The sequence below is a fragment of the Phyllostomus discolor genome, chromosome 10 (genome assembly GCF_004126475.2).
Source record: "Phyllostomus discolor isolate MPI-MPIP mPhyDis1 chromosome 10, mPhyDis1.pri.v3, whole genome shotgun sequence".
Taxonomy (NCBI): Eukaryota; Metazoa; Chordata; class Mammalia; order Chiroptera; family Phyllostomidae; genus Phyllostomus; species Phyllostomus discolor.
Window position 1 is genome coordinate 39,011,960 of NC_040912.2, and position 12,440 is coordinate 39,024,399.

Here is a 12,440-nt window from a genome sequence, read left to right on the forward strand (position 1 = left end):
TCTCTAAAAATAAATTAAAAAAAAAAAGAAATATAGAGGTCTCATTAGTATTGAGCATACACTATATCTGTAAAATCTTGAGTCGTTCTATGCAATTATGGCTTACTTGTAGCAGATCTGAGTAAATGAATCTCTTATGTACTGCTGTCTCTATAAACTTACTTAAAAAAAAAAAAAACAATTCCAATCAGAAAAGCTGCTCCTCAGTGTTTAATATGTAGTTTTTCATTAAATATATATATGTGTATGTATATGTGTGTGTGTGTGTGTATACCTTTATTAAACCAATCCGTCAATATTGAGGCTATCTTCATTGGTACATTATTCCTTAATGTCTCACAAATGTTAAGTCTTGAAGGATTTTATTACTGAGGTAGATTGTTGAACATTATAAACTGAGCATATTAGATATATCTACACTTTGCTTTTATTATTATGTAACCTTTTGTTTTTTACTTTGTTCTAGTAATTTTTCTCCAAGCGTTCCACAGTTATATCTTTGCTTTTTCTAACAATATTTGCTAACAAACACATACATGCAGTTTGATTTGTTGTATTGTTTTTTACATATTACTTTAGCCATTCTCCCATGATAGAAAAAAGTTTACCCAGAACATGTGACATTTTAAAATACTATTAAATAAGAAAACTCAAATGAAGATTATGTCCTTGTTACTTAATTTATTGAAAATTTATAAAGTACCAGAATGTTCTTTTGGTGAAAATAATATAAATTTGTGATAGTGTCATAATATCACTTGCTATAATGCAAAAGCATTATATTATAGCTTTATTTTATAAAGCATATGTGTTTAGGCAATGTGTTATTAGTGATAATAGATATAATACAGATATCAAATAGTTTTTCTGATAATTTCAAACATTTTTGGCCAACTTGTGTCAGATCTTACTTAACTTGGTCATTGTTGCTTTTACCTTGTACAATTGCTGATGAAAAGCTTACAACAATATGGAGTGTAAGCTTCTTATTCATGTGTTTCTATGTTTCTTACATTATTAGTATTATCTTTATCACATGATTTTTTCAGGAAAATCTTTTTAAGGAATATTTTGTCTACCACTTACCTAATAGAGGAAAGTTGGTTTAATTGAAACTGGGTAATATGAGGCACAAATCTGCCCAACTGAACAATAAGCCTCAGTGTAGAGGTGAACAAATGAAACAACTGCCTCACTCTACCTTTTCCTCACAGCATAACTTCCACTATTTCCCAGGATTCTCACAGACCAGGCGACCAAATGACATGAGAAATAAATGATAGTGGTGCCAATCTTTTTATTAAATGGTAGTAAGATATAATTTTAGATTGAAAATACAGCAACAATGTTAATGTTTTCTTCTTACAGTCCCATTACATAATTTGGTATATTTGCCTGGGCTTCTGCACGCACAGTCAAGACTCCTGACTTAATAGGTTAGCTTGGCTTTCTTGATCTCCTAAAGTATGCCTCCAATATAACTTTCAAGCATCCTAATATTCCACATTAGTGAGAAATGGAAAGCCCAAATAGGCCTTTGTGTAATTCTTGAATGTAGTTTGTGCTCTCTCTCTTTTGAACTTGATCTCATTTTTTCTCTGTACACTGATGCTGCACTCTTACATTAAACCCATGAGAAAAATCCTACCTGGACCACTGGACCACTGACATCCTTAGTGGCAGTCATTTTTGCTGCTGAACTCCCTATTCTGATAAGTTTTAAATTAGTTTCCCTTGCAAATCAAAATAACACTCTTAATTTACTTTTTCCTATATTAGAGGCACGATGTCAAGTACTTTTTCTATCATTTAATCCATGTAACTAATAATAAGGTAAATTTTATCAAACCTATTTTAAAAAGGGAGAAACCAACTTTCTGTGCTCAAGTTCACATATATGAGAAACAGCAAAGATAAGATTATAGTTCAGATGTAATTATGAAGGCTGAGATTTTTAAACACTATATACAATGCTTTTTTCCTGTGACACTTTTAACATACTGCCTTTTCATAATTATTATTATTCATATCACTTGGCAACTCCCACTATAATCCCAAACACTTTGTGTAACTTTTACATTGTTTATATATTAGTTATTTTACTTACTCATTTATTTGTCACTTTGTCATATTAATATGGTATATTATTTGCATTTCTTTGTTGCCACACCATTTTCTTTCCATTCATTTCTGTCTTTCAAATGTGTATGTCAAATGGAATTAAAGTTTATTCTGATTATAATAAATAATGTGATAGGTATATTCTTTACTTTGTAGCTTAATACTTTAAAATTACATGCTACTACAGAATTCTCTCTTTTTACTTTTATACTCAACAGAATACATTTGAAACACTACATAGAAACACGATAGCTTTCTGAATAAAAACCAAAATTTGAACATCCTTTAGCATAAACTTTTATTTCTAATTAAAATGACTCAGGGGTTAACATTCAAGTTATGTATAACCACTATATATAATGGCATCATAATCAGAAAGGATGAAAAATAATGTTTTCTGTAGTGAAAAAGATTCCCCTGTAGGTAGGACTGAGTTTTCTCTCCAGACTCAATGAATTTTATGGACTTAATCATGTTCACAGTGTTTGGAACACTCTAACTAGTAAGGTATCTTGACCCAAACATTCTATAAATGATTAAATATTCTTCATTTGTTTTACTTTGGCTCATTAAAATAAATGATGGGAGAAATTAACAAAAAACTTAATATCACACCCTTTCTTTGTATAATACTATATTAATCAGGAATCCAGTTCTTTTTTTTTTAAGATTTTATTTATTTATTTTTAGAGAGGGAAGGAAGAAAGAGAAAGAGAGAGAGAAACATCAATGTGCGGTTGCTGGGGGCTGTGGCCTGCAACCTAGGCATGTGCCCTGACTGAGAATCGAACCTGCGGCACTTTGGTTCGCAGATCGTGCTCAATCCACTGAGCTACGCCAGCCAGGGGGGAATCCAGTTCTTAACCCCAATAATATACAGATAATTTTGATTTCCATTTAGACTTCAACATGGAAGTCTAAAAGTTTCATTGGGGAAAACAGCAGAACTAAGTTTGGCAATGCAGAGGTGTCTTGGTGTATTCGTCACTACAGCAGATGTCTCAAGATGAGACACCACGCAGTGAGTTTCAAATGGATCTCAATTCACTGACTTTCTGCAGTAGAATATTGGAAGGAAAAATAATTCTCTACTCTTTGCTTTATACTGAAAAGTAAAAGAATATGAATTTTGGCCTCTGGAAATTTTGTTATTGTTTCATATACACAAACTAGGCATGCTTCAAGTAGCCGTAATTTTATGTATGGGAAATGCACGGTACATAATAATAAACAAAAGTCAGTATAATAAGTGTAATGGAAAATATACTTAGAAAAACATAGGAAAATGTGTTCCTTGGGGGAGCTGGCAAAAATAACATTGCTTTCTTTTTAAAAAACATGTGTTTAAATTATGGTTGTTCCCACTCACTGCTTCTACCTAAGATGACAAACAAAATTCTCATGCAGAGTATAGATACTAGAATTTTATTCTTATGTAATAATTTCAGAGGTTATTCTAGATGTATTTTGTAAAAAATAAAATGGATAATTAAACACCTGACTAAATGAAGAAAATAATACAAAATAAGAAAATTCAGTAACATTTATACACATATGTATGTGTATTGTATATGTATGTCACTTAGAAAGAACCATTTGAATCTATTTACTTCATTAGATATTAATAGGTTAGTAAATTGCTTGATATTCTTCTCAAAAATGAGTATACAGCTACATATTTTTTGAAGCAACTGAGAGAAAAGTCTCAGTCTTTTAGTTCTAAAGACATTTGGGAGAAAATAACCCCAGTTATTCTTTCCTCACATAAATCCTTTGATCGTATTTTTCTAGAGTTACAATACTTCAGTCATCTGTGTGAAGTTTGAATAATTAGAGAAAATCAGACCCAGATTACAAGCTGTGTTTTACAGCCTTCTTAGTTCCATGTACTCTTTCATGTGTGATCAAATCATTCCTTTTTTAAGATATGTTATTTACAAAGCAAGGTTTTGAGATGTTAAATCTCTATAGGCTGCTTAACCTATATCAGTACAAATTGCACTAGTACTAGCACCAGGTATGTCACGAAGGAGAGTGGATAGCCACAGAAAGGATAAATGGATGGACAGATGAGTACCTCAATGTGCTGATCTCTGTATACAAAGAAAAACTTTGTGTTTAAATTTTAGCAGCAGGTGAAAAGATGAATGTGTGGGTACCTTCAATCAAAGAGGCAAATGATCTGATGATTAACAAGTTAATATTGTAATGAAGAAGCAGGTCACTGACCTTTGTCAGGGGACTTTATACCTATGCCACTTTAGTATGATAAAAATTGACATGATTTTTTTCATTATATTATGGTACAATAACATTACCAAATGTTCCTTCTGAACAGTTCAACCAAATGGCCTTTGGTCACCTCACTTGATTTTCTTATTAGCCAATTCTAACATTTATCTTAGACCCATAAATCTGCAGAACAAAATCTTCCCAGATCTTGCCACTTTATAATAAGGAGAAGAAGAGTTCTTAGTGGGCTGGGGGGGCGGATCATCACAGCATCATCATAGGTAAATTATGATTGAATCCTGTAGGAGTATGGGGGAAAGAGACCAAGAAGACAGAGGCAGGAGGGAAAAGGGGGTAAAACATATTATTGGAGAAAGAAGGAAAGCATGAACACAGGAGCCTCATAAAAGGGATTGTAGGGTAGGTATTTTGTTATTTATGTGTGTTAGTCTTCTGTCTAATGCATCTTAATTTCCTTTGTCATATTATATATGTCTGGTCCTAAACTTATTTTTTGTAGAATGTCATTAGAACATTCAGAATCTATTGAATAAAATTATAATTTATATTTTATTATACTCAACGAATTGTTGTATATAACAGCGATAGCATTTCTTCTATATATGTATAGTTTTGTTACATTGTTATGTTTTATAATATATGCAGACACAAAATAAAGAGTACAAATGAATCCACCAAACTTTGATTATGAAAGATCATTTTCTTGACCTTTTATTCACAAGAAGCTTAGGTACTCCACCCCTGTGCTTATGTTGTTTACTGTGATTTAGTGAAACTTGGGAAAGAAGACAAGGAAAGACATAGAAAGCATACTAGATTCAAAAGTGTGTTCTGGTATTGTGTGGAATGTGAGGAAATGGAAATTTCCCTCCACTGTGATCATCCAAAAAGATTTTATTAAAAGAATGCTTTGCCTGTGCTTACTTCTTCAATGTGAAGCTCTTAAAAGAAAGGACGCAGAGTTTTTGGGTGCTCATTAGCCCTACTACTATAGTTGTAAAACTGTAATTAAGTAACCTTTTCCTACAAAGGCATTTGAAATGGTCCAGGGAAATTTAATTCTTGGTAAACCAAAGGGTAGGCATTGCTTTTTGGAGTAAGTTGTGAAAAATATATCAGACTGCCTTTTTAAAATTGAGTTATGTTGTAAATTCAGCTAAAGCATTTTACTCTATGGTGTGTCAAGTTACATCTCTGACCGTTCGTAATAAAGACATAAAGAGATGCAAATGATTGTAAAATGAATAGCAAGCCAACCACTTCTATATTGACGAACTCTGTAGGTAAAAGAAGGAGGATGCAGGGAAGGAGGTGGAAAAGGTGTAAGAGAAAAGGAAGGAAAGCAGGAAAGAAGAGATATGTTTTTGCATGTTTGTTGTTTGTTATCCTACCTGACATCTGTTCATTTCATCTGTAGATAGGTTGGGGGAGCACATGCCTGCACACCCAATAAAAATATTGAAATGGTTAATTCAAGACACAGACTTGGAATTGAGTGACCTCATAGACCAGCATTGAATAAACATGTCCTTGTACAGCTCTTTGACCTCTTCCTTTCAAAGGGGTGTGGGGTTTTTTGATGTTTTCCTTCAAACATGGAAACTAACTGGATCAGCTGGGTTTTCATTTGCTCATAGGTTTTTAAAATTTGGACTTATACAAAAAAGTCTTTATGTTTAACATTTTTATTTAAGGCCTCTGATTCTGAATCAAATTGTCATCATGACCATATCATAGGAAAGCAGTCAGTCAAGCCTCTGATTTGCCTACTGTCTGTCTTAGCTCCCCAGAAAGCCCATGTTTCCATTCACAAAGTTGGTGGTTGTTCTAATTGAAGGGAGCTGACTTCAAAATTCTTTGAAGGTAAAAATCCAAGTATTTTTGAAGTAGGAAGATGTTTGTAAGTGATAGTTGTTAAATATCTTGGGGTAGGATGCTGATGATAAATGTGATTAACAACTCTACAAAAATAATAGCTATTTCTCTTTTACTAAAGTCATGTGTCAGGCCAATTATTGTATTACTTTTTCACAGTTTACAGTTCTAAGCATTCTATTCAAGTAATACAACATTATAGTATTAACCTCAATATCAAGTAAGTGTAGTTTTTAAAGGCATTTTAAAAATGTTTTTAAAAAGCAGTGCCTTGTTTGAATCTCTCTCAGGAAAAAAAAGTTCCTTGGTGGTAGGTGAGGCAAATATCATTATGGCCCCATAATGATATATGCTCACTTTAGTTAATTTTCCAACATCCCATAATACTTGTAGCCAGGTAAAAGCCCATCCTCTGATTCTTTCTTTGCCTGGCCTCATAATCCAGAAGTATTAATTATATCAGTGGAAACTTATCATTAATTTTTTTCTTTGATAATTTGAATTCCATTTCAAAATAAATATACTGTTAAATAAAATCATGTTTTTGAAGGAAAATGGTATTGAAATATAAACAGATAGAATATTAATGAACAAAATATTATTGTGAATTGACATTAAATTAATATTAAATGAAAACTAACCTTAATCAATATGTATTAACTACTTTCTTTTTCTTTTCTGCCCAAAGATTTATTTAAAACAATACTGGCATACAGTTGAATACATTTTTCTATATTTTTCCCTGTTCATAATAGTTATTTGTGAGTGATGGAGAGGCCATTTTATTAGTTTAATCACGTTAAGTTTTCCTGTATTTCTTCCTCCCTGATAGGAAAAGGAAGATGACAAATCAGACACATCAAGTTCTCAACAGCCCAAAAGCCCACAAGGTCTGAGTGACACAGGATATTCTTCTGATGGCATATCAGGTTCACTTGGTGAAATTCCAAGTCTTATTCCAAGTGATGAAAAGGATTTGCTCAAGGGACTCAAGAAGGACTCTTTTTTACAAGAAAGCAGCCTCTCCAGCTCCTCAGATTTGGCTAAGTTAGAAAGTACTGTCCTCTCCATTTTGGAAGCCCAGGCAAGTACACTTGTTGAAGACAAGTCAGGAAAGAAAACACAACCTCAAGTGGTTTCTCCTGAACCACCTAAGGATGAGCATAAAACTCAGAGTTTAACTGAAACACTAGAAACTATAATTTCAGAAGAGAAGCTCAAAGAGAGTCGAGAAGAAAAAGATGAATTTATGAAAGATGGCCAAAAAGATTCTGCTTCCAGAAAGGACCACAAAGAAAAGTCTGAGTTTTTTGATGACATAGCTACAAGAAGACAGCCTTATGATTCAGTTGAAGACAGTAGTGAAAGTGAAAACTCACCTGTTCCACAAAGAAAACGGAGAACTAGTATTGGTTCATCAAGCAGTGATGAGTACAAACAGGAAGATAGTCAAGGATCAGGTGAAGAGGAGGACTTTATTCGCAAACAAATCATAGAAATGAGTGCTGATGAAGATGCTTCAGGTTCTGAAGACGATGAGTTCATTAGGGACCAGCTCAAAGAGATCAGTAGTGCTATTGAGAGCCAAAAGAAGGAAGAAACAAAGGGGAAAGGGAAAGTAACATCAGGGAAACACAAGCGACTGACTCGAAAAAGTAGCACAAGCTTTGATGATGATGCAGGGAGACGCCATTCATGGCATGATGAAGATGATGAGACATTTGATGAAAGTCCTGAAATTAAATACAGAGAAACTAAAAGTCAGGAGAGTGAAGAACTTGTAGTTGCTGGCGGAGGAGGGCTACGTCGATTTAAAACAATTGAACTCAACAGCACGATAGCAGATAAATACTCTACAGAGTCATCCCAGAAAAAAACAGTATTGTATTTTGATGAAGAGCCAGAATTAGAAATGGAAAGCCTGACAGACTCACCAGAAGATAGGTCAAGAGGGGAAGGATCTTCGAGTCTTCATGCTTCCAGCTTCACTCCAGGCACATCCCCTACATCAGTGTCATCACTTGATGAGGACAGTGACAGTAGCCCAAGTCACAAAAAAGGAGAGAGCAAACAGCAACGCAAAGCTCGGCACAGATCACATGGTCCTCTTTTACCCACTATTGAAGATTCTTCAGAGGAAGAAGAATTGAGAGAGGAAGAGGAATTATTGAAGGAGCAAGAAAAGCAGCGGGAATTAGAACAGCAACAAAGAAAGAGTTCTAGTAAAAAATCAAAAAAAGACAAAGATGAGCTTCGGGCTCAGAGAAGGAGGGAAAGACCAAAGACACCCCCCAGTAATCTCTCTCCCATTGAAGATGCATCTCCAACAGAAGAATTGCGTCAGGCTGCGGAAATGGAGGAGCTTCATCGATCTTCTTGTTCTGAATATTCACCTAGCATAGAGTCAGATCCAGAAGGTTTTGAAATAAGCCCAGAAAAAATCATAGAAGTGCAAAAAGTTTATAAATTGCCCACAGCTGTGTCTTTATACTCACCAACAGATGAGCATTCTATTACGCAGAAAGATGGTGGCCAAAAGGTATTAAAAAGTGCTGAGGAGATATATGAAGAAATGATGCATAAAACCCACAAATATAAAGCTTTTCCAGCTGCAAATGAACGAGATGAAATATTTGAAAAGGAGCCTTTGTATGGTGGGATGCTAATAGAAGATTACATTTATGAATCTTTAGTAGAGGACACATTCACTAGTTCAGTTGATGGCAGCCTGCTAACAAGGCAAGAAGATGAAAATGGGTTTATGCAGCAGAGAGGGAGAGAGCAAAAAATAAGACTTCCAGAACAGATTTATGATGATCCTATGCAGAAAATTACAGACCTCCAGAAAGAGTTTTATGAATTAGAAAGCTTACACTCTGTTGTGCCTCAAGAAGACATTGTTTCAAGCTCTTATATTATCCCAGAAAGCCATGAGATAGTGGATCTGGGTAGTATGGTAACTTCAACCAGTGAAGAAAAAAAATTACTAGATGCTGACGCTGCCTATGAAGAACTCATGAAGAGGCAACAGATGCAGTTAACACCTGAATCCAGTGAGCCTCAGCCCCCCATCAGGGATGACCTGACAGAATCTATTATGGACTTTGATAGGTTGCCCGATGCATCTTTGACATCAAGTATTCTTTCGGGAGCATCTCTTACAGATTCAACTAGCAGTGCAACACTCTCTATTCCAGATGTTAAAATAACCCAACATTTTTCAACAGAGGAAATTGAAGATGAATATGTAACTGATTATACAAGAGAAATTCAAGAGATAATTGCCCATGAATCATTTATTTTGACATACTCTGAGCCTTCAGAAAGTGCTACAACTTTTCCACCCTCTGACACACCTTCCCTCACATCATCTGTTTCTTCAGTTTGTACCACAGATAGCTCCTCACCCATTACCACCCTTGATAGCATAACCACAGTTTATACAGAGCCAGTAGACATAGTAACTAAGTTTGAAGATTCTGAGATTTCTTCATCAACATATTTTCCAGGCAGCATTATAGACTATCCAGAAGAAATAAATATATCTTTAGATCAGACTACCACACCAGATGGTAGAACTAGTGCTGATCATATTGAGATTTCCTTATCTGATATGCCACCTTCTGTCTTAGAATCTGAAGAAACTAAACCCAGGGGACTACTTGCTGATACCATTTCTACTGACTTGCCTATACCTGAAAAAGACCCAGTGAAAAAAGCCAAGAAGGAAACTGGGAATGGAATTATTCTGGAAGTTTTGGAAGCTTACAGAGATAAAAGGAAGGAGTCAGAGGTTGAACTAACAGAACTTAGCTTATCTGAAGCTGTGTTTGATCAACCACCTTCTAGAAAAGTTCTTCCAATGAAGGAGGAAATCTCAACTGCATGCCTTATATCTGGAGAAGTATTTGGTAAAGCAAAGCCTGAATCTCAGTTTCCATCTGGCAGTCCTTCTGTTTTCTCTCTTCCTACTAGTACACGTGTATTCTTACGCAGTTCTTCTTTGGACACATCAGCTCAACCTCCTCCCCCTCCTCCGCCCCCACCACCTCCTCCTCCACCTCCACCTCCTCCTCCTCCCCCACCCCTTCCTCCACCAACCTCACCTAAACCCCCTATTCATCCTAAAAAAAAGGTAACAGTTACAGCTCCAGTGACTCTAACTATGACAGCTATACCTCTAGTTGACAATGTTACTACTATAGAGACCACAGCTGTTCCAAGGAGTAGTGGGTTTCCAGTAACAAAAATATGTACCACTGCACCTCCACCTGTTCCTCCTAAGCCATCTTCAATTCCATCTGGACTTGTATTTACACATAGACCTGAGCCAAGCAAACCTCCCATTGCTCCTAAACCAGCAGTTCCTCAGCTTCCAGTAACTACACAAAAACCAACAGATACACACCCCAAACCAACAGGTCTATCTTCAACTTCAAATATGACATTAAATTTAGTCACTACAGCAGAGTATAAGTTGCCTTCTCCTACCTCCCCACTTTCCCCTCACTCTAACAAGTCCTCACCAAGATTTTCCAAATCTCTCATGGAAACTTATGTGGTTATCACATTGCCATCTGAACCCGGGACTCCAACAGATACTTCAGCTAGTCAAACAATTACTAGTTGGCCACTGGGATCACCCTCCAAAGATCTGATTGCCATTGAACCAGTATTTTCTGTAGTTCCTTCTGTGAAGGCTGCAGAAATTTCACATTCGTCAGAACAGGGTCTGTATATCTCAGGAGGTTTGGAGACATTTTCTGCCATTCCTATCACAACACTGTCCTCATGTCAAGCAGCTCCAAGTTCAGTTACACAGCTTCTTAAAACTGAAGTTTCTAAGGCTGAGGTTTCAGCAGCCAGAAGTACAGTCCCTACTGTTGGTCTCGGCAGTGTGTCTATAACAATTCCTCCAGAGCCTCTTGCTTTAGACAACCTAAACTTACAAAAGCATCAGCGTAAAGAAAACGGAAAGTTGCAACTTATCAGTGATGCCATCGATTTGCGTACAGTACCAAAAGTGGAAATTAAAGTAACTGAAAAGTGTATGGATCTTTCTGCTTCTACAATGGATTTGAAAAGGCAGACTGCAACAAATGAAGCCTATGGGAGACAAATCAGTACTGTCCAACCCTCTATTATAAATCTCAGTGCAACTTCATCAGTAGTGACTCCAATATCCCTGGTCACTGAGGCAGTGACTGCTGTCACGTGCACAGTTGGTGCAAGTTACACCACAGGCACAGAGGGCTTTGTGGGTGTAGGACATGCAACAACACCACCACTTCAGCTTACTACATCAAAGCATGCTGAGCTCCCATACAGGATACCAGGTGGCCAGTCCTTTCCTACAGTTAGGCAGGAAGCACCAATAAATTTATCTTTAGGTACTTCAGCACATGCAATGGCACTGGCTACTACAAAGCCCGTTACTATGCCTCCTATTGGTGTCACAAATGGATGGAGTGACAGCACCATGTCCCGGGGAATCGCTGATGGAGAGGTAGTGGATCTCAGTACAACAAAGTCTCATAGAACTGTAGTAACAATGGATGAATCTACTTCAGGTGTGGTGACCAAAATAATAGAAGATGATGAAAAACCTGTTGATCTGACTGCAGGGAGAAGAGCTGTGTGCTGTGATATGGTTTACAAGTTACCTTTTGGAAGGAGCTGCACAGCACAGCAGCCTGCAACTACTCTTCCTGAGGATCGTTTTGGTTATAGGGATGACCACTATCAGTATGATCGATCAGGGCCATATGGTTACAGAGGGATTGGGGGAATGAAGCCTTCCATGTCTGACACTAACTTAGCAGAAGCTGGACATTTTTTCTATAAAAGTAAGAATGCTTTTGATTATTCAGGAGAAACTGATGCAGCAGTAGATCTAACTTCAGGGAGAAGTTCTGCAGGTCAGTATGATGTGGCATCAGACCTTTCCCTGAAATATCATGGTGTTCCTCATCTCATATCAGGATGAAAATGTGGTCCCTTTTCCATTTTGTTACTTTTTGTCTTTCTTTGGATATTTTGGCAACATATTTTGAAGTACATGTGCACTTTTATTTCTCTATTTTTTTAGAAATTTGTTCTGCCCAAAGTCATTGCATGTGCCTGCATGTTCAACATTGCTTTTACTCAGCATTTAATTAGGTTAACCAGTGAATTTGCATGCAGCCCCATTA

The 12,440-nt window shown here is 36.2% G+C and overlaps 1 protein-coding gene across 6 annotated transcripts in view; it reads left to right on the forward strand.

Moving 5' to 3' along the window:
• Positions 1-12,440, forward strand: part of PCLO (piccolo presynaptic cytomatrix protein) — a 353,058-nt gene that overhangs the window by 152,986 nt on the left and 187,632 nt on the right. For all 6 annotated transcript variants that reach the window (XM_036010675.1, XM_036010676.1, XM_036010678.1 and 3 more), the window contains exon 5: positions 7,082-12,167. In XM_036010675.1, the coding sequence (XP_035866568.1) occupies positions 7,082-12,167 (5,086 nt within the window). The remainder of the gene's footprint in view (positions 1-7,081; positions 12,168-12,440) is intronic.